General features: G+C 41.9%; 1 protein-coding gene across 1 annotated transcript in view; it reads right to left on the bottom strand.

The window, feature by feature from the left end:
- The window catches only part of GPT2 (glutamic--pyruvic transaminase 2), a 326,120-nt gene that overhangs the window by 266,190 nt on the left and 34,359 nt on the right, over positions 1-25,571 (bottom strand). The window contains exon 2 of the mRNA XM_053701929.1: positions 24,152-24,241. Within this exon, the coding sequence (XP_053557904.1) occupies positions 24,152-24,241 (90 nt within the window). The remainder of the gene's footprint in view (positions 1-24,151; positions 24,242-25,571) is intronic.

Genomic DNA, 25,571 nt, shown 5'->3' with positions numbered 1-25,571 from the left:
ATTGGAGGGGGTGAGAACGGCACACCGGGTCTATCCCACTCCTTAGTAACAATTTCAGTTAGTCTCTTAGGTATAGGAAAAACGTCAGTACTCGCCGGTACCGCAAAGTATTTATCCAACCTACACAATTTCTCTGGTATTGCAACAGTGTTACAATCATTAAGAGCCGCTAAAACCTCCCCTAGTAATACACGGAGGTTCTCCAATTTAAATTTAAAATTTGAAATATCTGAATCCAATCTGTTTGGATCAGAACCGTCACCCACAGAATGAAGCTCTCCGTCCTCATGCTCTGCAAGCTGTGACGCAGTATCAGACATGGCCCTAGTATTATCAGCGCACTCTGTTCTCACCCCAGAGTGATCACGCTTGCCTCTTAGTTCTGGTAATTTAGCCAAAACTTCGGTCATAACAGTAGCCATATCTTGTAATGTTATCTGTAATGGCCGCCCAGATGTACTAGGCGCCACAATATCACGCACCTCCCGGGCGGGAGATGCAGGTACTGACACGTGAGGCGAGTTAGTCGGCATAACTCTCCCCTCGCTGTTTGGTGAAATTTGTTCAATTTGTACAGATTGGCTTTTATTTAAAGTAGCATCAATACAGTTAGTACATAAATTTCTATTGGGCTCCACCTTGGCATTGGAACAAATGACACAGGTATCTTCCTCTGAATCAGACATGTTTAACACACTAGCAATAAACTTGCAACTTGGTTACAATCTTATTTAACAAAAACGTACTGTGCCTCAAAGAAGCACTAAACGATTAAATGACAGTTGAAATAATGAACTGAAAAAACAGTTATAGCATCAATCCTTAAAAACAACACAACTTTTAGCAAAGGTTTGTTCCCATTAGTAAAGTAACAATAATTAAATTTGAAGCATAAAAATTACAGAGCAACGTTTTTAATCACAGTCAATATATAAGTCTCACAGCTCTGCTGAGAGAATCTACCTCCCTCCAAAGAAGTTTGAAGACCCCTGAGTTCTGTTAGAGATGAACCGGATCATGCAGGAAATACAAGAGTAACTGACTGGAAATTTTTGATGCGTAGCAAAGAGCGCCAAAAACGGCCCCTCCCCCTCACACACAGCAGTGAGAGAGAAACGAAACTGTCACAATTAAAACAAGCAACTGCCAAGTGGAAAAATAATGCCCAAACATTTATTCACTCAGTACCTCAGAAAATGCAAACGATTCTACATTCCAGCAAAAACGTTTAACATAATAAATACCTATTAAAAAGGTTTAATGTACTTTTAACAGAGTAATTCCAGTGAAATACCATCCCCAGAATACTGAAGTGTAGAGTATACATACATGTCATTATAACGGTATGGCAGGATTTTCTCATCAATTCCATTCAGAAAATAAAAACTGCTACATACCTCAATGCAGATTCATCTGCCCGCTGTCCCCTGATCTGAAGCTTTTACCTCCCTCAGATGGCCGAGAAACAGCAATATGATCTTAACTACTCCGGTTAAAATCATAGTAAAAACTCTGGTAGATTCTTCTTCAAACTCTGCCAGAGAGGCAATAACACGCTCCGGTGCTATTGTAAAATAACAAACTTTTGATTGAAGTTATAAAAACTAAGTAAAATCACCATAGTCCTCTCACACATCCTATCTAGTCGTTGGGTGCAAGAGAATGACTGGGAGTGACGTAGAGGGGAGGAGCTATATGCAGCTCTGCTGGGTGAATCCTCTTGCATTTCCTGTTGGGGAGGAGTTATATCCCAGAAGTAATGATGACCCGTGGACTGATCACACATAACAGAAGAAATGAAGCATTTTCAGCCCCCGCGAGCCTAACAGCCCACAGGGAAAAAGTCAAATTTTTTAAGGTAAGAAAAAATGATTGATTCAAATGCATTATCCCAAATATGAAACTGACTGTCTGAAAATAAGGAATTTTGAACATCCTGAGTCAAGGCAAATAAATGTTTGAATACATATATTTAGAACTTTATAAAAAAGCACCCAACCATAGCTTAGAGTGTCACAGAAAATAAGACTTACTTACCCCAGGACACTCGTCTACATGTTGTAGAAAGCCAAACCAGTACTGAAACCAAAATCAGCAGAGGTAATGGTGTATATATAAGAGTATATCGTCGATCTGAAAAGGGAGGTAAGAGATGAATCTCTACGACCGATAACAGAGAACCTATGAAATAGACCCCGTAGAAGGAGATCATTGCATTCAAATAGGCAATACTCTCCTCACATCCCTCTGACATTCACTGCACGCTGAGAGGAAAACCGGGCTCCAACCTGTTGCGGAGCGCATATCAACGTAGAATCTAGCACAAACTTACTTCACCACCTCCATAGGAGGCAAAGTTTGTAAAAACTGATTTGTGGGTGTGGTGAGGGGTGTATTTATAGGCATTTTGAGGTTTGGGAAACTTTGCCCCTCCTGGTAGGAATGTATATCCCATACGTCACTAGCTCATGGACTCTTGCTAATTACATGAAAGAAATCAGTCTGCTCAAAAATTTCACTTTCCAGTTGTCCACACCCGGAATGTGGATCGCTGAGAGCGAACAATTGTGAGTCTCTGCCCATTCCAGAATCCGAGATACTTCCCTCATGGCTAGGGAGCTTCTCATCCCCCCCTGATGGTTTATGTAAGCCACCAAGGTAATGTTGTCCGACTGGAATCTTATGAATCGGGACGACCCTCAGTTCCAATATATTTATAGGAAGACTCGACTCTTCTTGAGTCCACCTTCCCTGTGCCCTTCTGGCACCCCAAACAGCTCCCCATCCTGATAGACTTGCATCCGTGGTCATACTCTCCCAGGATGGTCTCAAAAAGGATGTCCCCTGAGACAACTGCCCCGGTCGGGTCCACCAAGATAGGGACTCCCTCACCGGTCTGTCTAGAGAAATCTGTTGGGATACATCTGAATTATCGCCGTTCCACTGTCTCAACATGCACAGCTGAAGAGGTCTGAGATGGAACCTGGCGAATGGAATGACATCTATGCTGGATACTATGAGCACGATCACCTCCATACACCTGGCTACAGATGCCCTAGAGGATGACTGAAGAGTTAGACAGTTGGACGCAAGCTTGCAACGTCTCTGATCTGTCAAGAATATCTTCATTGCTGAAGAATCTATTACCGTACCCAGTAATTCCACCCTGTTGCTCGGGACCAATGAACTCTTTCCTTCGTTTATCTTCCACCCGTGGGATCGAAGGAGAAGAGCTCTCGAGTGATCCTCCGCATGACTGTTGGATGGAGCCTGAACCAGTATATCGTCCAGATAAGGTGCCACTGCAATTGCTCTGGCTCTCGCTACTGCGAGTAGAGCTCCCAGGACCTTTGTGAATACTTTTGGGGCAGTCGCCAGACCAAATGGAAGGGCCACAAACTGGAAGTGCTGGTCCAGGAAGATGAACCTTAGAAACCTGAAGTGATCCCTGTGGATTGGAGCGTGAAGGTAGTCGTCCTTCAGGTCTATAGTTGTCATGAATTGCCCCTCTTGCACCAGAGGCAAAATTGACCTGATCGTCTCCATCTTAAATGATGGGACTGACAAAGAACTTTGCCTTCCTTTTTTGGGACCACGAAAAGTTTTGAATAATATCCCAGACCTCTTTCTGCCAGAGGAACTGGGACGATTACCCCAGAGATGAGAGATCCATCACACACCCTAGGAAGGCATATCTCTTTTCTGGTCTTGAAGATATGTTTGACAGGAGGAATCTGCCTCTGGGCAGATAAGACTTGAAACCTATCCTGTAACCCCGGGATTCGACCTCCAGAACCCAAGGATCTATAACGTCTCTTCTCCAGGCCTCCACAAAAAAGAGATAGTATGCCCCCTACATGATCCGATGATGGACCGGGGGCCGCCCATTTATGCCGACTTCGATTCAGCGGGCTTCTTGTTCTGCTTGGACTTGTTCCAAGAGTTAGTTGGCTTCCAAGAACCCTTGGATTGCTCTGACTTTGCGGCAGGCTGCTGACGCTGAGACTTGTCCGCACGAAAGGGACGAAAAGTAAATCCCTTTGGTTTAGCCTTCTTATCCTGAGCCAAGAAGGCACCCTTGCCACCCGTGACCGTACAGATGATAGAATCCGGGCCCGGGCCAAACAAAACTTTCCCCTTGAATGGGAGGGAAAGCAAACGAGACTTAGAAGTCATGTCAGCAGACCATGACTTTAGCCACAGAGCCCTGCGGGCTAAAACAGAAAACCCTGATGTCTTAGCTTTCAGGCGAATAATCTGCATGTTAGCATCACAAATGAACGGATGTGCCACCTTAAGGGCCTTAATTTGGTCTAGAATTTCAATGAACTGAGTCTCCACCTCGACCATCGCTGCTAGTGCATCACACCAGTAGGTAGCCGCACCCGCCACCGCGGTAACTGCAAACGAACCCTGTGAGTTGGAACATCTTCCGCAACATGGACTCCATCTTTTTATCCATGGGTTGCTTGAAAGAGGAGCTATCCTCTAGCAGAATAGTCTTTCACCCCATATACATGCCTCTGATAAACACTGTACTCTCAGGGGAAAACGGACCTCAACATAGACTGAAAACCCCTCTCTCTGTAGAATCAAATGCACATCTTCATTATTCAACCACCTCCAGCGGAGGCAAAGACAAGACTGAGGTACCTGTGAGGTGGGAGGAGTTAAGCAGAAATATTCTAGATAAGATTACCATCCTATTAAGTGTTCTCCACAGAACATTTTGCCAGGTGAGGGCAGCATTATGACGTAGACAGATGGGGACAGCGTAATACTTACAATATTATTTATAAATATTATTTAAGATATCCAAAGCAACAAATTAATTTCATAATTTAACATTTCACTGATTTAATGATAGTTTGTGACCAAAAAAATAATATTACCTCATTTTAGCTAAGTATTGACTTAAATTTTAGCAGGGTAGTTCATAAAATCAGCGGGGAGAAGGGGGGGGGGCATTAAATAGGTCCTGGGGAATACACTATTCTTGACAGCTACAGTTATGTTTCCTTTTTTTGGAGTGTAGTGGTGTGGGATGTAGTTTTACTCCAGACTGATTTTTTATTTATTTATCTTTTGCACTGAAAAAAAACAGAATTTATGTTTACCTGATAAATTACTTTCTCCAACGGTGTGTCCGGTCCACGGCGTCATCCTTACTTGTGGGATATTCTCTTCCCCAACAGGAAATGGCAAAGAGCCCAGCAAAGCTGGTCACATGATCCCTCCTAGGCTCCGCCTTCCCCAGTCATTCGACCGACGTAAAGGAGGAATATTTGCATAGGAGAAATCATATGATACCGTGGTGACTGTAGTTAGAGAAAATAAATCATCAGACCTGATTAAAAAACCAGGGCGGGCCGTGGGCCGGACACACCGTTGGAGAAAGTAATTTATCAGGTAAACATAAATTCTGTTTTCTCCAACATAGGTGTGTCCGGTCCACGGCGTCATCCTTACTTGTGGGAACCAATACCAAAGCTTTAGGACACGGATGATGGGAGGGAGCAAATCAGGTCACCTAGATGGAAGGCACCACGGCTTGCAAAACCTTTCTCCCAAAAATAGCCTCAGAAGAAGCAAAAGTATCAAATTTGTAAAATTTGGTAAAAGTGTGCAGTGAAGACCAAGTCGCTGCCTTACATATCTGATCAACAGAAGCCTCGTTCTTGAAGGCCCATGTGGAAGCCACAGCCCTAGTGGAATGAGCTGTGATTCTTTCAGGAGGCTGCCGTCCGGCAGTCTCATAAGCCAATCTGATGATGCTTTTAAGCCAAAAAGAGAGAGAGGTAGAAGTTGCTTTTTGACCTCTCCTTTTACCAGAATAAACAACAAACAAGGAAGATGTTTGTCTGAAATCCTTTGTAGCCTCTAAATAGAACTTTAGAGCACGAACTACATCCAAATTGTGCAACAAACGTTCCTTCTTTGAAACTGGATTCGGACACAAAGAAGGCACAACTATCTCCTGGTTAATATTTTTGTTAGAAACAACTTTCGGAAGAAAACCAGGTTTAGTACGCAAAACCACCTTATCTGCATGGAACACCAGATAAGGAGGAGAACACTGCAGAGCAGATAACTCTGAAACTCTTCTAGCAGAAGAAATTGCAACCAAAAACAAAACTTTCCAAGATAATAACTTAATATCTACGGAATGTAAGGGTTCAAACGGAACCCCTTGAAGAACTGAAAGAACTAAATTGAGACTCCAAGGAGGAGTGAAAGGTTTGTAAACAGGCTTGATTCTAACCAGAGCCTGAACAAAAGCCTGAACATCTGGCACAGCCGCCAGCTTTTTGTGAAGTAAAACAGATAAAGCAGAAATCTGTCCCTTCAAAGAACTTGCAGATAATCCTTTCTCCAAACCCTCTTGTAGAAAGGATAGAATCTTAGGAATTTTTACCCTGTTCCATGGGAATCCTTTCGATTCGCACCAAAAGATATATTTTTTCCATACTTTATGGTAAATTTTTCTAGTTACAGGCTTTCTAGCCTGAATAAGAGTATCAATGACAGAATCTGAGAACCCACGCTTTGATAAAATCAAGCGTTCAATCTCCAAGCAGTCAGTTGGAGTGATGCCAGATTCGGATGTTCGAAGGGACGTTGAACAAGAAGGTCCCGTCTCAAAGGTAGCTTCCATGGTGGAGCCGATGACATATTCACCAGGTCTGCATACCAAGTTCTGCGTGGCCACGCAGGAGCTATCAAGATCACCGAAGCCCTCTCCTGATTGATCCTGGCTACCAGCCTGGGAATAAGAGGAAACGGTGGGAACACATAAGCTAGGTTGAAGGTCCAGGGCGCTACTAGTGCATCTACTAGAGTCGCCTTGGGATCCCTGGATCTGGACCCGTAGCAAGGAACCTTGAAGTTCTGACGAGACGCCATCAGATCCATGTCTGGAATGCCCCATAATTGAGTTATTTGGGCAAAGATTTCCGGATGGAGTTCCCACTCCCCCGGATGTCTGAATTACTTTGGTCACTTCTTCCATCGCCAGGGAACTCCTTGTTCCCCCCTGATGGTTGATATATGCAACAGTCGTCATGTTGTCTGATTGAAACCTTATGAATTTGGCCTTTGCTAGTTGAGGCCAAGCCTTGAGAGCATTGAATATCGCTCTCAGTTCCAGAATGTTTATCGGGAGAAGAGATTCTTCCCGAGACCATAGACCCTGAGCTTTCAGGTGTTTCCAGACCACGCCCCAGCCCACCAGGCTGGCGTCGGTCGTTACAATGACCCACTCTGGTCTTCTGAAGCTCATCCCTTGGGACAGGTTGTCCAGGGTCAGCCACCAACGGAGTGAATCTCTGGTCCTCTGATCTACTTGGATCGTCGGGGACAAATCTGTATAATCCCCATTCCACTGTCTGAGCATGCACAGTTGTAATGGTCTTAGATGAATTCGCGCAAAAGGAACTATGTCCATTGCCGCAACCATCAAACCTATTACTTCCATGCACTGCGCTATGGAAGGAAGAAGAACAGAATGAAGTACTTGACAAGAGCTTAGAAGTTTTGATTTTCTGGCTTCTGTCAGAAAAATCTTAATTTCCAAGGAGTCTATTATTGTTCCCAAGAAGGGAACTCTTGTTGACGGGAATAGGGAACTTTTTTCTACGTTCACTTTCCACCCGTGAGATCTGAGAAAGGCTAGGACAATGTCCGTATGAGCCTTTGCTTGTGGCAGAGACGACGCTTGAATCAGTATGTCGTCCAAGTAGGGTACTACTGCAATGCCCCTTGGCCTTAGCACCGCTAGAAGGGACCCTAGTACCTTTGTGAAAATTCTTGGAGCAGTGGCTAGTCCGAATGGGAGTGCCACAAACTGGTAATGCTTGTCCAGAAAGGCGAATCTTAGGAACCGATGATGTTCCTTGTGGATAGGAATATGTAGATACGCATCCTTTAAATCCACCGTGGTCATGAATTGACCTTCCTGGATGGTAGGAAGAATTGTCCGAATGGTTTCCATCTTGAACGATGGGACCTTGAGAAATTTGTTTAGGATCTTGAGATCCAAAATTGGCCTGAATGTTCCCTCTTTTTTGGGAACTATGAACAGATTGGAGTAAAACCCCATCCCTTGTTCTCCTAATGGAACAGGATGAATCACTCCCATTTTTAACAGGTCTTCTACACAATGTAAGAATGCCTGTCTTTTTATTTGGTCTGAAGACAATTGAGACCTGTGGAACCTTCCCCTTGGGGGTAGTTCCTTGAATTCCAGGAGATAACCTTGAGAAACTATTTCTAGCGCCCAAGGATCCTGAACATCTCTTGCCCAAGCCTGAGCGAAGAGAGAGAGTCTGCCCCCCACCAGATCCGGTCCCGGATCGGGGGCCAGCATCTCATGCTGTCTTGGTAGCGGTAGCGGGCTTCTTGGCCTGCTTACCTTTGTTCCAGCCTTGCATCGGTCTCCAGGCTGGCTTGGTTTGAGAAGAATTACCCTCTTGCTTAGAGGATGTAGAATTTGAGGGCTGGTCCGTTTCTGCGAAAGGGACGAAAATTTGTTTTATTTTTAGCCTTAAAAGACCTATCCTGAGGAAGGGCGTGGCCCTTTCCCCCAGTGATGTCTGAAATAATCTCTTTCAAGTCAGGGCCAAACAGCGTTTTCCCCTTGAAAGGGATGTTAAGCAATCTGTTCTTGGAGGACACATCCGCTGACCAAGACTTCAGCCAAAGCGCTCTGCGCGCCACAATAGCAAAACCTGAATTTTTCACCGCTAATCTAGCTAACTGCAAAGTGGCGTCTAAGGTAAAAGAGTTAGCCAACTTAAGTGCTTGAACTCTGTCCATAACCTCCTCATAAGAAGATGCTTGATTGAGCGACTTTTCTAGTTCTTCGAACCAGAAACACGCTGCTGTAGTGACAGGAACAATGCATGAAATTGGTTGTAGAAGGTAACCTTGCTGAACAAACATCTTTTTAAGCAAACCCTCTAATTTTTTATCCATAGGATCTTTGAAAGCACAACTATCTTCTATAGGGATAGTGGTGCGTTTGTTTAGAGTAGAAACCGCCCCCTCGACCTTGGGGACTGTCTGCCATAAGTCCTTCCTGGGGTCGACCATAGGAAATAATTTCTTAAATATAGGGGGAGGGACAAAAGGTATGCCGGGCCTTTCCCATTCTTTATTTACAATGTCCGCCACCCGCTTGGGTATAGGAAAAGCTTCGGGGGGCACCGGGACCTCTAGGAACCTGTCCATCTTACATAATTTCTCTGGAATGACCAAATTGTCACAATCATCCAGAGTAGATAACACCTCCTTAAGCAGAGCGCGGAGATGTTCCAATTTAAATTTAAATGTAATAACGTCAGGTTCAGCTTGTTGAGAAATTTTTCCTGAATCTGAAATTTCTCCCTCAGACAAAACCTCCCTAGCCCCTTCAGACTGGTGTAAGGGCATGTCAGAACCATTATCATCAGCGTCCTCATGCTCTTCAGTATCTAAAACAGAGCAGTCGCGCTTTCGCTGATAAGTGGGCATTTTGGCTAAAATGTTTTTAATAGAATTATCCATTACAGCCGTTAATTGTTGCATAGTAAGGAGGATTGGCGCACTAGATGCACTAGGGGCCTCCTGAGTGGGCAAGACTGGTGTAGACATAGAAGGAGATGATGCAGTACCATGCTTACTCCCCTCACTTAAGGAATCATTTTGGGCAACATTATTATCAGTGGCATCATTGTCCCTACTTTGTTTGTCACATTCATCACATATATTTAAATGGATAGGAACCTTGGCTTCCGAACATACAGAACATCGTCTATCTGATAGTTCAGACATGTTAATAGGCATAAACTTGATAACAAAGCACAAAAAACGTTTTAAAATAAAACCGTTACTGTCTCTTTAAATTTTAAACTGAACACACTTTTTTACTGAATATACGCAAAAGTATGAAGGAAATGTTCAAAATTCACCAAAATTTCACCACAGTGTCATAAAGCCTTAAAAGTATTGCACACCAAATTTGAAAGCTTTAACTCTTAAAACAACGGAACCGGAGCCGTTTTTACATTTAACCCCTATACAGTCCCTGGTATCTGCTTTGCTGAGACCCAACCAAGCCCAGAGGGGAATACGATACCAAATGACGCCTTCAATAAGCTTTTTCAGTGGATCTGAGCTCCTCACACATGCATCTGCATGCCTTGCTTCTCAAAAACAACTGCGCATTAGTGGCGCGAAAATGAGGCTCTGCCTATGACTAGAAAAGGCCCCCAGTGAAAAAGGTGTCCAATACAGTGCCTGCCGTTTTTTTAACAAAATTGCCAAGATTAAAATAACTCTCCAAAGTTATAAACCATTAAATATGCTTATATAGTAATCGTTTTGGCCCAGAAAAATGTCTACCAGTCTTTAAAGCCCTTGTGAAGCCCTTTTATTCTTATATTGAAAATTAAGAAAATGGCTTACCGGATCCCATAGGGAAAATGACAGCTTCCAGCATTACCAAGTCTTGTTAGAAATGTGTCATACCTCAAGCAGCCAAAGTCTGCTCACTGTTTCCCCCAACTGAAGTTAATTCCTCTCAACAGTCCTGTGTGGAAACAGCCATCGATTTTAGTAACGGTTGCTAAAATCATTTTCCTCTTACAAACAGAAATCTTCATCTCTTTTCTGTTTCAGAGTAAATAGTACATACCAGCACTATTTTAAAATAACAAACTCTTGATAGAAGAATAAAAACTACATTTAAACACCAAAAAACTCTGAGCCATCTCCGTGGAGATGTTGCCTGTGCAACGGCAAAGAGAATGACTGGGGAAGGCGGAGCCTAGGAGGGATCATGTGACCAGCTTTGCTGGGCTCTTTGCCATTTCCTGTTGGGGAAGAGAATATCCCACAAGTAAGGATGACGCCGTGGACCGGACACACCTATGTTGGAGAAAAATATAATTTTTGTTTCCTGTTACTGCAAGGATAAGTCCACCCCTGACTTCTACTAGAGCTGTGTGTGGTCAGCTGGTGCACTGTCAGTGTTCTCCACAGAATATTTTTCAAGCCAGGTAGCATTTTAAAGTAGCTGGTTGGGGAAGTCCAAAATTATAACATTTTCTGTCATTTATAATTGTTACTTAAGATATCCAAAGCACAAATTAATTGCATAATTTAACATTAATTACTTTACTGATAATTTGTGCAACAAACATTGAAAACAATTTATATCAGATAGTTTTAGCTTAAACTTTAGCCGGGTGGTCAGTAAAATCAGCTGGGTGGTGGGCCCATTAAAAAAAGGAAATTTATGCTTACCTGATAAATTTATTTCTTTTACAATATTACGAGTCCACGGATTTCCTCCTTACTTATGGGATAACGCCTCCTAAATAGCAGGAAGTGGCAAATAGCACCACAGCAGAGCTGTATATATAGCTCCTCCCTTCCCTCCCACTCCAGTCATTCGACCGAAGTTAGGAAAAGAAAGGAAAAGCCAAAGGTGCAGAGGTGAGTGAAGTTTAACAAAAATAATAACATGTCTTAGAAATGACAGGGTGGGCCGTGGACTCTTCATATCGTAAAAGAAATAAATTTATCATGGTAAGAATAAATTTCCTTTTCTTTTACAAGATATGACGAGTCCACGGATTTCATCCTTACTTATGGGATACAATACCAAAGCTATAGGACACGGATGAAAAGGAGGGAGGGACAAGACAGGAACCTAAACGGAAGGCACCACTGCTTGAAGAACCTTTCTCCCAAAACCAGCCTCAGATGAAGCAAAAGTGTCAAATTTTGAAAAAGTGTGAAGAGACGACCAAGTTGCAGCCTTGCAAATCTATTCACCAGAAGCATTGTTTTTAAATGCCCATGAGGAAGCCACAGCCCTAGTGGAATGAGCCGTAATTCTTTCAGGAGGCTGCTGTCCAGCAGTCTCATATGCCAGACGGAAGATACTCTTCAGCCAAAAAGAAAGAGAGGTAGCCGTAGCTTTATGACCCCTACTCTTTCCAGAAAAAACAATAAATAAAGAAGATGATTGACGAAAATCTTTAGTCGTCTGCAAGTAAAACTTCAGGGCACGGACCACGTCCAAGTTATGCAACAAACACTCCTTCTTAGAAGAAGGATTAGGACACAATGAAGGAACAACAATTTCCTGATTAATATTCTTATTAGAAACAACCTTAGGAAGAAAACCAGGTTTGGTACGCAAAACCACCTTATCAGAATGAAAAATAAGATAAGGAGAGTCACATTGTAACGCTGAAAGCTCGGAAACTCTACGAGCAGAAGAAATAGCAACCAAAAATAAAACCTTCCAAGATAAAAACTTAATATCTATGGAATGCATGGGTTCAAACGGAACCCCTTGAAGAACATGAAGAACTAAATTCAAACTCCAGGGTGGAGCAATTGGTCTAAACACAGGCTTGATTCTGGTCAGAGCCTGACAAAAAGACTGAACGTCTGGAACATCTGCCAAATGCTTGTGTAGTAAAATCGACAAAGCAGAAATTTGTCCCTTTAAGGAAATTGCTGATAACCCCTTCTCCAATACTTCTTGGAGAAAAGATAAAATCCTGGGAATCCTAACTCTACTCTATGAGTAGCCCTTGGATTCGCACCAATAAAGATATTTACGCCATATCTTATGGTAGATCTTTCTAGTGACAGGCTTACGTGCCTGAATCAAAGTATCAATGACCGAATCAGAGAACCCCCACTTAGATAAAATCAAGCGTTCAATCTCCAAGCAGTCAGCTGCAGAGAAAACATAATTTATGCTTACCTGATAAATTTATTTCTCTTGTAGTGTATCCAGTCCACGGATCATCCATTACTTATGGGATATTCTCCTTCCCAACAGGAAGTTGCAAGAGGATCACCCAAGCAGAGCGGCTATATAGCTCCTCCCCTCACATGTCATATCCAGTCATTCGACCGAAACAAGACAAGAAAGGAGAAACCATAGGGTGCAGTGGTGACTGTAGTTTAATTAAAATTTAGTTTAATTAAAAGGACAGGGCGGGCCGTGGACTGGATACACTACAAGAGAAATAAATTTATCAGGTAAGCATAAATTATGTTTTCTCTTGTTAAGTGTATCCAGTCCACGGATCATCCATTACTTATGGGATACCAATACCAAAGCTAAAGTACACGGATGATGGGAGGGACAAGGCAGGTACTTAAACGGAAGTGACCACTGCCTGTAAAAAACCCTTTCTCCCAAAAATAGCCTCCGAAGAAGCAAAGTATCAAATTTGTTAAATTTAAAAAAGTATGAAGCGCAGACCAAGACTCCGTCTTGTAAATCTGTTCAACAGAAGCCTCCTTCTAAAAAGGCCCAAGTGAAAACCACAGCTCTAGTAGAATGAACTGTAATCCCTTCAGAAGGCTGCTGTCTAGCAGTCTCGTAAGTTAAATGAATTATGCTTTTTAACCAAAAAGACAGAGAGGTTGCTGAAGTCTTTTGACCTCTCCTCTGTCCAAAATAGACAACAAACAAGGTGAATGTTTGATGAAAATCTGTAGTAGCTTGTAAGAAAAACTTTAAAGCACGAGCCACATCCAAATTATGTAATAAACGTTCCTTCTTTGAAGAAGGATTAGGATACAAGAACGGAACAACAATCTCTTGAGTGATATTCTTGTTAGATACCACCTTAGGTAAAAACCCAGGTTGGTACGTAGGACTACCTTATCCGTACGGAGGACCAGATAAGGAGAATCACATTGTAACGCAGATAACTCGGAGACTCTATGAGCCGAGGAAATATCTACCAAGAAAGAACTTTCCAAGATAAAAGTTTGATATCTATGGAATGAAAAAGTTCAAACGAAACTCCTAGAAGAACCTTAAGAACCAGGTTTAAGCTCCATGGCGAAGCAACAGTTTTAAACACAGGCTTGGTTCTAACCAAAGCCTGAACGTCTAGAATACCTGCCAGGCGCTTGTGCAAAAGAATAGACAGTAGAATCTGTCCTTTTAAGGAACTAGCTGACCATCCTTTCTCAAAATCATCTTGGAGAAAAGATAATATCTTGGGAATCCAGACTTTACTCCATGAGTAACCCTTGGATTCATAACAATAAGATATTTACACCATATCTATGTTAAATTTTCAAAGAAAGGCTTTCATCTCTGTATTAAGGTATCAATGACTGACTCGGAGAAACCATGCTTTGATAACATCAAACGTTCAGTCTCCAGGCAGTCCAACTCGGACTAGATATATTTAGCTGATTGAAAGGACCCTGAGGTAGAGGGTCCTGTCTCAGAAGCAGAGACCGTGGTGGAAAGGATGACATGTCCACCAGATCTCCATACCAGGTCCTGCGTGGCCACGCAGGCGCTGTCAAAAAACTCCAAAGCACTCTCATGCTTGATTTTGTACAAACACCTCCGGAGGGAATTCCCACTCCCCCGGATGAAAAGTCTGACGACTTAGAAAATCCGTCTCCCAGTTCTCAACACCTGGGATATGATAGACAAGAGTGAGTCTCTGTCCAGAGAATTATTTTAAAACTTCTAACATCGCTAGGGAACTTCTGTTCCCCCTTGATGGTTGATGTAAGCCACAGTCGTGATATTGTCCGACTGAAATATGATGTACCTCAGAGTTGCTAACTGAGGCCAAGTCTGAAGAGTATGGGATATCGCTCCCAGTTCCAGAATATTCATTAGAAGGAGGAACTCCTCCTGAGTCCACTATCCCTGAGCCTTCAGGGAGTTCCAGACTGTATCCCAACCTAAAAGGCTGGCATCTGTTGTAACAATTGTCCCATCTGACCTGCGGAAGGTCATACCCTTGGACAGATGGACCCGAGATAGTCACCAGAGAAGAGAATCTCTGATCTCTTGGTCCAGATTTAACAGGAGAACAAATCTGTGTAATCCCCGTTCCTCTGACTGAGCATGCATAGTTGCAGCGATCAGAAAAGTAGGCGTGCAAACGATACTATGTCCCTTGCCGCTACCATTAAGCCGATTACATTCATGTACTGAGCCACCAAAGGGTGCGGATGGAATGAAGAACACGGCAGAAATTTAGAAACTTTGACAACCTTGACTCCGTCAGGTAAATTTTCTATCAGAATCCCTAGGAGGGAAACCCTTGAGATTGGGGATAGAGAACTCTTTCCTTGTTCACTTTCCACCCATGCGATCTCAGAAATGCCATTACTACGTCCGTATGAAACTTGGCAACTTGGATGTTTGACGCCTGCATCGGGATGTCGTCTAAATAAGGGGCCATTTTTATGCCCCGCGGTCTAAGGGCCGCCAGAGCGACCCCAGAACCTCCATAAAGATTCTTGGGGCTGTAGTTAACCCAAAGGAAAGAGCTACAAACTGGTAATGCCTGTCTAGAAAGGCAAACATGAAAAAACAATGGTGATCTTTATGTATCGTAATGTGAGAATAAGCATCCTTCAAATCCATTGTAGTACTCCTGGATAATAGTTAAAATGGTACGAATAGTTTCCAACTTAAATGATGGAATCTATTAGTTTTAGATCTTTAGATCCAAAATAGATCTGAAGGTTCCCTCTCCTTGGGAACCACAAACAGACTTGAGTAAAAATTCTATCCCTGTTCCTCCCTTGGAACTGGATGGGTCTCGTACACAGAGTAAGAATGCCTCTTTCTTTATCCGGTCTGCAGATAATTGTGAAAGGAAAAATCTCCCCTTTTTTGGGGGGGAAAAGCTTTGAAATCCAGAAGATATCTCTGGGATAAAATTTCCAATGCCCAGGGATCCTGGGCCTCTCTCTCTCTCGCCCACGCCTGGGCGAAAAATGAAAGTCTGCCCCCTACAGGATCCGTTACCGGATAGGGAGCCGTTCTACATGCTGTCTTAAAGGCAGCAGCAGGCTCCTTGGCCTGTTTATCTTTGTTCCAGGTCCGGTTGTCACCAGACCGTCTTGGACTGAGCACAAGTTCCCTCTTGATTTGCCTTAGAGGAAATTGATGCCATGCCTGCCTTGAAGTTTCGAAAGGCACAAAAATTAGACTTTTTGGCCCTTGATTTGGACCTGTCCTGAGGAAGGGCATTACCTTTTCCTCCAGTGATATTAGCAATAATCTCCTTCAAACCAGGGCCGAATAGGGTCTGCCCCTTGAAGGGAAGTTAAGTAGCTTATTTAGTAAAGTCACGACAGCTGACCATAATATAAGCCATAGCACTGTGCGCGCCAGCATAGTAAAAACAGAATTCTTAGCCGTTAGTTTAGTCAAGAAAAACAAGGCATCAGAAACAAGGATTTGGCTAGCTTAAATGCTCTAAGCTTGTCAAGTATTCATCCAATGAAGTGGCTACCTGTAAAGTCTCATCCAGAGACTCCAACCAGAACGCTGCAGCAGCAGTGACAAAGCCAATGCATGCAAAGGGCTGCAGGATAAAAAACTTAGTTAAATAAACATTTTCCTAAGGTAACCCTCTAATTTTTTATCCATTGGATCTAAAAAGGCACAACTGTCCTCGACAGGGATAGTGGTACGCTTAGCTAGAGTAGAAACTCTTCTCTCCACCTTAGGGACTGTCTGCCATAAGTCCCGTGTGGTGGCATCTGTTAGAAACATTTTTCTAAAAATAGGAGGGGAAGAGAACGGCACATCTGGTCTATCCCATTCCTTATTAATAATTTCTGTAAACCTCTTTAGGTATTGGAAAAACATCAGTACACACCGGCACTGCATAGTATTTATTCAGTCTACACAATTTCTCTGGCACTGTGATTGTAACACAGTCATTCAGAGCCACTAAAACCTCCCTGAGCAACAAGTGAAGGATCTCAAGCATAAATTTTAAATGTAGAAAAATCGCAATCAGGTTAAATCATTTTCCCTGAGTCAAAATATCACCCACAGACTGAAGCTCCCCTCAGCTTCTACATATTGTGAGGCAGTATCAGACATGGTTCTTGACGCATCTGTATGCTCTGTATCTACCCCCAGAGCTATCTTGCTTTCCTTTAATTACAGGTAGTCTGACTAATACCGCTGCCAGTGTATTATTCACAACCTTTGCCATGTCTTGTAAAATAAACGCTATGGGCGCCCTTTATGTACTTGGCACCATTTGAGCGTGAGTCCCTGAAGCGGGAGTCGAAGGATCTGACACGTGGGGAGAGTTAGTCGGCATAACTTCCCCCTCGACAGAATTCTCTGGTAAAATAAACGCTATGGGCGCCCTTAATGTACTTGGCGCCATTTGAGCGTGAGTCCCTAAAGCGGGAGTCAAAGGGTCTGACACGTGGGGAGAGTTAGTCGGCATAACTTCCCCCTCGACAGAATCCTCTGGTGATAATTTTTTTAAAGACAAATAATGATCTTATTGTTTAACATGAAATCAGTACATCTGGTACACATTCTAAGATGGGGTTCCACCATGGCTTTTAAACATAATGAACACAGAGCTTCCTCTATGTCAGACATTTTAGGACAGACTAATAATGAGACTAGTAAGCTTGGAAAACACTTTAAATCAGGTTAACAAGCAAATATAAAAAACGTTACTGTGCCTTTAAGAGAAACAAATTTTGTCAAAATTTGAAAAAACAGTGAAAAAAGGCAGTAAATCAAACAAAATTTTCACAGTATATGTAATAAGGTAACAGAGCATTGCACCCACTTGCAAATGGATGATTAACCCCTTAATGCAAAAAACAGATCAAAAAACGACAAGACGTTTTTTAAAACAGACACAACAAAACTGCCACAGCTGATCTGTGGATTACCTTCCCTATAACGATTTTGGAAGTCTTTTTAGCCCTTTAGAGATGTCCTGTAGTAATCATGGGACTGCTGAGGCAATCTGGATGATTCATTTTGTAATTTTAACTGCGCAAAAAGCGCTAAATTGGGCCCCTCCCACTCCTATTACAACAGTGGGAAACCTCAGTTAACTGTTTCTATGTAGAAGTTAAGCCAGCCATGTGGAAAAATTAGGCCCCAATAAGTTTTATCACCAAACATATGTCAAAAAACGATTAAACATGCCAGCAAACGTTTTAAAACACATTTTTTATAAGAGTATGTATCTCTATTAATCAGCCTAATACCAGTCGCTTTCACTGCATTTAAGGCTATAGTAATATTACAGTTTTATCACCATGTACGTTAAAAAACGATTAAACATGCCAGTAAACGTTTTAAAACACATTTTTATGAGAGTATGTATCTCTATTAATAAGCCTGATACCAGTCGCTACTACTGCATTGAAGGCTTTTACTTACATTACTTCGGTATCAGCAGTATTTTCTTAGTCAATTCCATTCCTTAGAAAAATATTTTACTGCACATACCTTATTTGCAGGAAAACCTGCACACCATTCCCCCTCTGAAGTTACCTCACTCCTCAGAATGTGTGAGAACAGCAAATGGATCTTAGTTACTTCTGCTAAGATCATAGAAAAAACGCAGGCAGATTCTTCTTCCAAATACTGCCCGAGATAAACAGCACACTCCGGTGCCATTTAAAAATAACAAACTTTTGATTGAAGAGATAAACTAAGTATAAAACACTACAGTCCTCTTACGACCTCCATCTTAGTTGAGTTGCAAGAGAATGACTGGATATGACATGTGAGGGGAGGAGCTATATAGCAGCTCTGCTTGGGTGATCCTCTTGCAACTTCCTGTTGGGAAGGAGAATATCCCATAAGTAATGGATGATCCGTGGACTGGATACAATTAACAAGAGAAACTAGATTCGGATGTTGGAAGGGTCCCTGAATGAGAAGGTCCTGCCTCAATGGAAGCTTCCACGGCAGCAGAGAGGACATGTCCACTTGATCAGCATACCAAGTCCTGCGAGGCCACGCAGGCGCGATTAGAATTACCGAAGCCCTCTCCTATTTGATCCGAGCAATCATCCGGGGAAGGAGAGCAAACGGTGGAAACACATAAGCTAGGTTGAACGACCAAGGCACAGCCAAGGCATCTATCAGTTAGGCCTGAGGATCCCTGGACCTGGATCCGTATCTTAGGAGCTTGGCATTCTGACAAGATGCCATCAGATCCAATTCCGGTCTGCCCCATCTGAGAATCAGAGTGGCAAAGACCTCCGGATGGAGTTCCCACTCCCCCGGATGAAACGTCTGTCTGCTTAAAAAGTCCGCTTCCCAGTTGTCCACTTCTGGGATGTAGATTGTTGACAGATAACAAGAGTGAGCCTCCGCCTATCGAATTATCTTGGATACTTCTGTCATCGCTAAGGGACTCCTTGTTCCTCCCCGACGATTGATGTAAGCCACAGTCGTGATGTTGTCATACTGAAAGCGTATGAATTTGGCCGAAGCCAAATGAGGCCACTCTTGAAGTGCATTGAATATTGCTCTCAATTCCAGAATATTGATTGGAAGTAGAGACTCCGACTGAGTCCACACACCCTGAGCCTTCAGGGAATTCCAGACTGCCCCCCAACCTAGTAGACTGGCGTCCGTTGTCACTATCACCCATGAGGGTCTGCAGAAGCACGTCCCTTGGGACAGATGATCCAGCGACAACCACCAAAGAAGAGAGTCTCTTGTCTCCTGATCCAGATCTATCTGAGGAGACAAATTTGCATAATCTCCATTCCACTGCCTGAGCATGCTCAATTGTAGCAGTCTGAGATGAAAATGAGCAAAAGGAATGATGTCCATTTCCGCCACCATCAATCCTATTACCTCCATGCACTGAGCCACTGATGGCCGAGGATTGGACTGAAGGGTTCGGCATGTATTCAGAATCTTTAACTTTCTGACCTCCGTCAAGAAAATTTTCATGGATATGGAATCTATCAGAGTTCCCAAGAAGGGAACCCTTGTCTGTGGAATTAGTGAACTCTTTTCTAGATTCACCTTCCACCCGTGACTCCTTTGAAGTTACGAAAGGAATGAAAATTATTTTGTTTACCCCTCAGTTTAGCTGTTCTATCCTGAGGTAGGAGATGACCCTTACCTCCCGTAATGTCAGAAATCATTTCTTTCAAGTCAGGCCCAAATAGGGTTTTTCCTTTGAAAGGAATAGCCAAAAGCTTTGACTTAGATGACACATCAGCCGACCAAGATTTTAACCATAACGCTCTACGTGCTAAAATGGCAAATCCGGCATTTTTAGCCGCCAATTTGGCAATCTGAAAGGCGGCATCCGTAATAAAAGAATTAGCCAGCTTAAAAGCCTTAATTCTATCCAAAATGTCCTCTAAAGAAGTCTCAGTCTTAAGAGACTCTTCGAAGGCGTAAAACCAGAAGGCCGCCGCAGTGGTAACTGGTACAATGCAAGCCGTCGGTTGTAGAAGGAAAGCCTGATGAATAAATAACTTGTTAGATATGGGATACATTTTCTTAAAATTAGGAGAAGGTGAGAACGGGATACCCGGTCTTTCCCATTCCCACGTAATAATTTCCAAGATTCTCTTAGGAACCGGAAAAACATCAGACTAAGCAGGTACCTCTAAGTATTTGTCCATCTTACACAATTTCTCTGGTGGTACCACAATAGAGTTACAATCATCCAGAGTCGCTAAAACCTCCCGAAGTAACAGGCGGAGGTGTTCAAGCTTAAATCTAAAGGACATGACGTCCGAATCCGTTTGAGGTAACACACTCCTCGAATCGGAAAGTTTCCCCTCAGACAGAAGTTCCCTGACCCCCAATTCAGATCCCTGTGAGGGTACATCGGAAAAAGCCAACAAAGCATCAGAGGTTGCAGTATTCACATTGACTTCTGCCCTGCTGCGTTTGCCCTGTAACACTGGCAACTTAGATAGAACCTCTGTAAGGGTAGATGACATAACTGCAGCCATATCCTGCAGAGTAAATGAAGTAGACGCGGTTGAAGAACTCGGCGTCACTTGGGTAGGCGTTAAAGGTTGTGACGCTTGGGGAGAATTTAGCGGCATACCCTGATTATCATCAGACTGAGAATCATCCTTAGGCACACTTTCCTTAAAGAAAATTTGCTCTTTACATTGTAAGGCCCTTTCAGTACATGAGGGACAAAAAGTAAGAGGGGGTTCCACAATGGCATCTAAACACAGTAGTGTTTCCTCAAGTTCAGACATGTTAAACCGACTAGCAATAGCAATAATAGTCGTTTTATGCTTGATATATTGCACTCTGAAGTCAAAACATATATTAAAAATCTTTTGAACTAAACAATGTACTGCGCCTTTAAATAATAAAAGCGCAATAATTTTTCTGTTATGAGACAAAACAACGTTTTCGGCAAAAAACAATGCCTTTATGTGCCCCAAATAGCTTAACAATATTGCACCACTTGTTAGGGTATATTATATATTAATTTAAATCAATTTTGACCAAACAACGTTTTCTCAGATCTATTACATATATTAATTCAGGCCCCTGCACCTCGCCACAGCTCTGCTGCGGCGCCTACCTGCCCCCAGATCACCCTGAAGAAACGTTCTCAGCCTCTCTGTACTCTACGATTAGCAAACAGAGCTAGGCCCCACCGGAGCCTCAGGACCTTGCTGCCGATCCGGAAACCACACTGCGCGACGGAGCGCGTGAAAATAAGCCCCGCCCACCGTGGGCGTAACTCTAGCCTAACCGAGACCCGCATGGGTAGAGAAGAAAACCAACATGTCGGTCCTCCGCAAATTAGCCATGTGTCCAAATATATACACACACAGCGCAGTAAGCGCATCACAGTGCCAAATATCTCCTGTCAGCCAGCAGTATAACGATAGTCTAACCGCATCTCCCAGCGTCAGCCCACATATAAAAATTTTAAAGTGACATACCAGTACACTATGAAATAAGTAGAATAACAGGGAATTCCAGGTACACCATTACTTCCTATAGTGCATACTGATTACCCCTCCCCAGCTAGGGAATATTGTCAGCTTGTTCTGATGTAACAAGTCTCCCCAGAAACAAAAGACTGAACATACCTAAATGCTGCTTGTAGCATGACACCGTTCTCCACACTGAAGATTTTTCTTTACACTACCTTCAGTTGCTCTGTGGGAACCAGAAAGGATCTTAGATAACGCTTGCTAAGATCATCAACATCAGGGCAGAAAAATAAAATGTCTCCACTCCTCTTGAGAAGTTATAGACTGACGATTTCTCCCTGAGGAAAATAGTACTCACTGGCACCATTTTAAAATAAAAAACTTCTTGATTGAAGAATCTAAACTAACACCTCACTTTACCTCTTCCTATCACTAACACAGGCAAAGAGAATGACAGGAGTGGGAGGGAAGGGAGGAGCTATATATACAGCTCTGCTGTGGTGTTCTTTGCCACTTTCTGCTAATCAGGAGGCGTTATCCCATAAGTAAGGATGAAATCCGTGGACTCGTCATATCTTGTAAAAGAAAAAGTCCTGAGGAGAACACTATGTTCATTTAACTGGCCCTTGGCACATGGCAATTCCTCTAATGGGGAATTTAGGCAATGGGCATTCTTTCATAAGAATGTGCTCACTTATGAAAAGAGTGCGAATTAACAGGGTCAAAGTAATCTTGAAGAGCAGAGAAAGTGATTTTCTTCCTAAAGTTAAGAAAACAACAACTATTTCTTAAAACACAGGAAAGGAAAGTCTGAAATGCAGTTTGAAATAAAACGTATCTTATTCAACATTAAGGGCCAGATAAGAGGCGAGCAAGCAAATAGGGGATTATTGCGCCTGTTTGTGGGCGTCAGGAGTAGTACTTGTATTACAAGTTGAAAGTAAAAGCGATCGATTGACCGCAATTGAAGTTAACGTTCGAAGGGATAGTGCATCCTCAGAGCACTGGTTAACTGTTAGCGAGAAATATATATATATATATAAAAAATACATTGAAAAGTATAGTTACACTACTCATTATACCACTATCTAATTATTTAAAAAAAATATTGCTCAAAAAAGTTATTAGCGCTCAAAGATGTGAGTGTTAGAAAAAAAAGCATCTAGTCATCCAATTACAAAGGGCTTTAAAACAGAGATGCATACATATACATGTCTAAAGATGTACAGTATATGTATGTACATATATACAGTATATATATATATATATATATATATATATATATATATATATATATATATATATATATATTATGTGTGTACATATGTATTTCTATGTGTATTTATGTATTTACAGACATATGCACATATAAATACATAAATACATATGTACACATATATAGACATATATATATAAGTGCATTGGAGCCCTTTGCAATTAAGTAGATGAAAACATGTAAAAGAATATTTATGCAATATTCATATGTAATAAAGTGTTATACTGTGTATTTACTATAAATATTTCCATTCCATTGTTCTGCACATAGAATATGTTCTATGCATTTTGAAATAGATATATATATATATATATATATATATATAATCAGGTATAAATATGTATTGTACCAAAATACCATCAGATATGTATAGAAATATGTATTGATGAATAAATAGAACATATTCTTCTAGGTGAAGAAAATTGAAATGTAAAATATTTAGATTTTCACATCGTGTTAGCGCACTCGAAAAAATGCAATACGGTTTAGCGCGCAAACTAAAATGGTTTACATTTAACTGGTAATAAGATCGCTACCTGAAGCAAGTAAAGAGCTTACTACTAGAGGAGTTAGCACATGAGCGGGATCATTACATACCGCTCTACTTGTAATCTGGCCCTATATATCTTTATCTTAAAGGGACATGAAACCCTTTTTTTCAGGAATCAGATTGAACATACACTTTTTAACAACTTTCCAATTTACTTCTATTATCAAATATGGTCATGCCCTTGATATCCTTTGCGGAAGGTGCAGCAATGCACTACTGAGAGCTAACTGAACATATCTAGTCAGACAGGTAATTTTTAATATGTTTGATTAAATTATAATTTTAATACTGTGGTCTCCACCTATTTAGCTTACACACCCCATTAAACCATATCTAGTCAGCCAATTACAAGAGACAAATGTGTGCAAGCAGCAATCACCAGCTATCTCACACTACTGTATGATATATGCATATTCTTTTTCAACAATGGATACCATGAGAACAAAGTAGATTTGAAAATAGAAGTGAATATAATTCCAAAGAAATCAAGTGCATAATGCGGTTATTTTGAAATAACAGTCTTAGAATATACAGATTCATTTCAGAATTCCATGAAGTTTACCATTTTGTATTTTCTATTTATTTACAAGCTGCTTAGTTACCTGTCGAAGAAATGTTATTGGCTGCTGTCCCATTGCGTGCGCATCTCCGATATTTGCTTTGATGACTTCATTAAACGGTTTCTTGATTCCCTGTGAGGAATAGAGAACAATATTATGCACCACTTTTATTTAAAACTGATTATACAAATATTCTAATTTTAACAACTGTTGTAGAGCAGATAGTTCAGGACAAATGTGTGGGCTCCTCCTTACAATAATGACGATAATAAAAATGATTTCTTTAAATAATCTTTATTGAAGTTTTGAAAATAATATACTGAGCTGTCATGAAAACAATATTCGAAATAGAAATTACATTAAAAAGCCACAATTGCCAAGCAACATAATGAAACTCTGGTGTAGTAAAACTCCAAAGTCAACTTGGAAGTTACAGAAAATAATGGTTAAGATATAGGATAGTGTTCTCTCATGCGAACCTGTGCACCCGGGATTGCAGAATGCAGGCAGCATATTGCAGCAATACGCTGCCCATATTTAACATATGCCGCCCCCTGCTTGTGATAGCCCAATGACACGCGAGTAGGGGATTGTCAATCAACCGGGGCAAAAGTACCTGGGGTGATTAAATCTGCCAGCTAATAGCTGGTGTACTGGTTAGGAAGCTGCAGTCTCATGACCACTAGGTGTCACTGTTACTACCATATCTGCAAGCACATAGCTTCATATCAAACTAAGGTCAATCCATTTCAAGTAGTCCAACATTGCATCGCATTACAAGGTGCCTTGTAGGGGTTAAGTAGTGTAGGGGCAGTTTGTTGTGGGATATTGGCAGTTAGGGATTAACATGTTAAAGGGGTTAATAGGCTAGGGATAGTTTATGGTTGGGGGTTGTGGCAGTATAGGGGTTATTGCGGTGGGGGGCTATGGCAGTATAGGGGTTGAGTAGTATAGGGGTGATAGCGGTGGGGGGTTATGGTGATTTAGGTATATTAGTGTAGACTGTGGTGCGTTTATTTTGCTGTGTGATATATTTGAAAGGGATCCTTTACATTGCCAATGTAGATGGAGACACTGCTTGCAATATTTTGCCAGCATCGGCGCCCATTAAAACGCCTCTCAGCGATGCTGCCTTTAAACGGTATTGTCTGCACTTTTGCATATTTTGCCAGCTCTCTCGACACAGCAACGGATCCCTTTGAATATTCTGTTGCCTTGTGGCACTTTCGATCATCTGGGCCTAATAGAGGTAATATTCATTTAATGTTTATTTAAAATTAAGAGGCAAAAAAGGGTAAGTGGGAAAGGTATGGAGAAGAACTAACGACATGAGTGAAGAACTGTCTCCCAGGTGTGGAATACTTCTTTTAGTATAGGATATTTTTGTCGTCAGTGGGCCATACATTTGTTATATAGAGACAGAAATCGTTCCAGCTGGTGCAATAAAAGACTTTTATTTGTG

This window comes from Bombina bombina, chromosome 1 (assembly GCF_027579735.1).
Source record: "Bombina bombina isolate aBomBom1 chromosome 1, aBomBom1.pri, whole genome shotgun sequence".
In the NCBI taxonomy this organism is placed as follows: domain Eukaryota; kingdom Metazoa; phylum Chordata; class Amphibia; order Anura; family Bombinatoridae; genus Bombina; species Bombina bombina.
The sequence above is the reverse complement of the archived record's forward strand: the minus strand, read 5'-3'. Positions and strand labels throughout refer to the sequence as shown.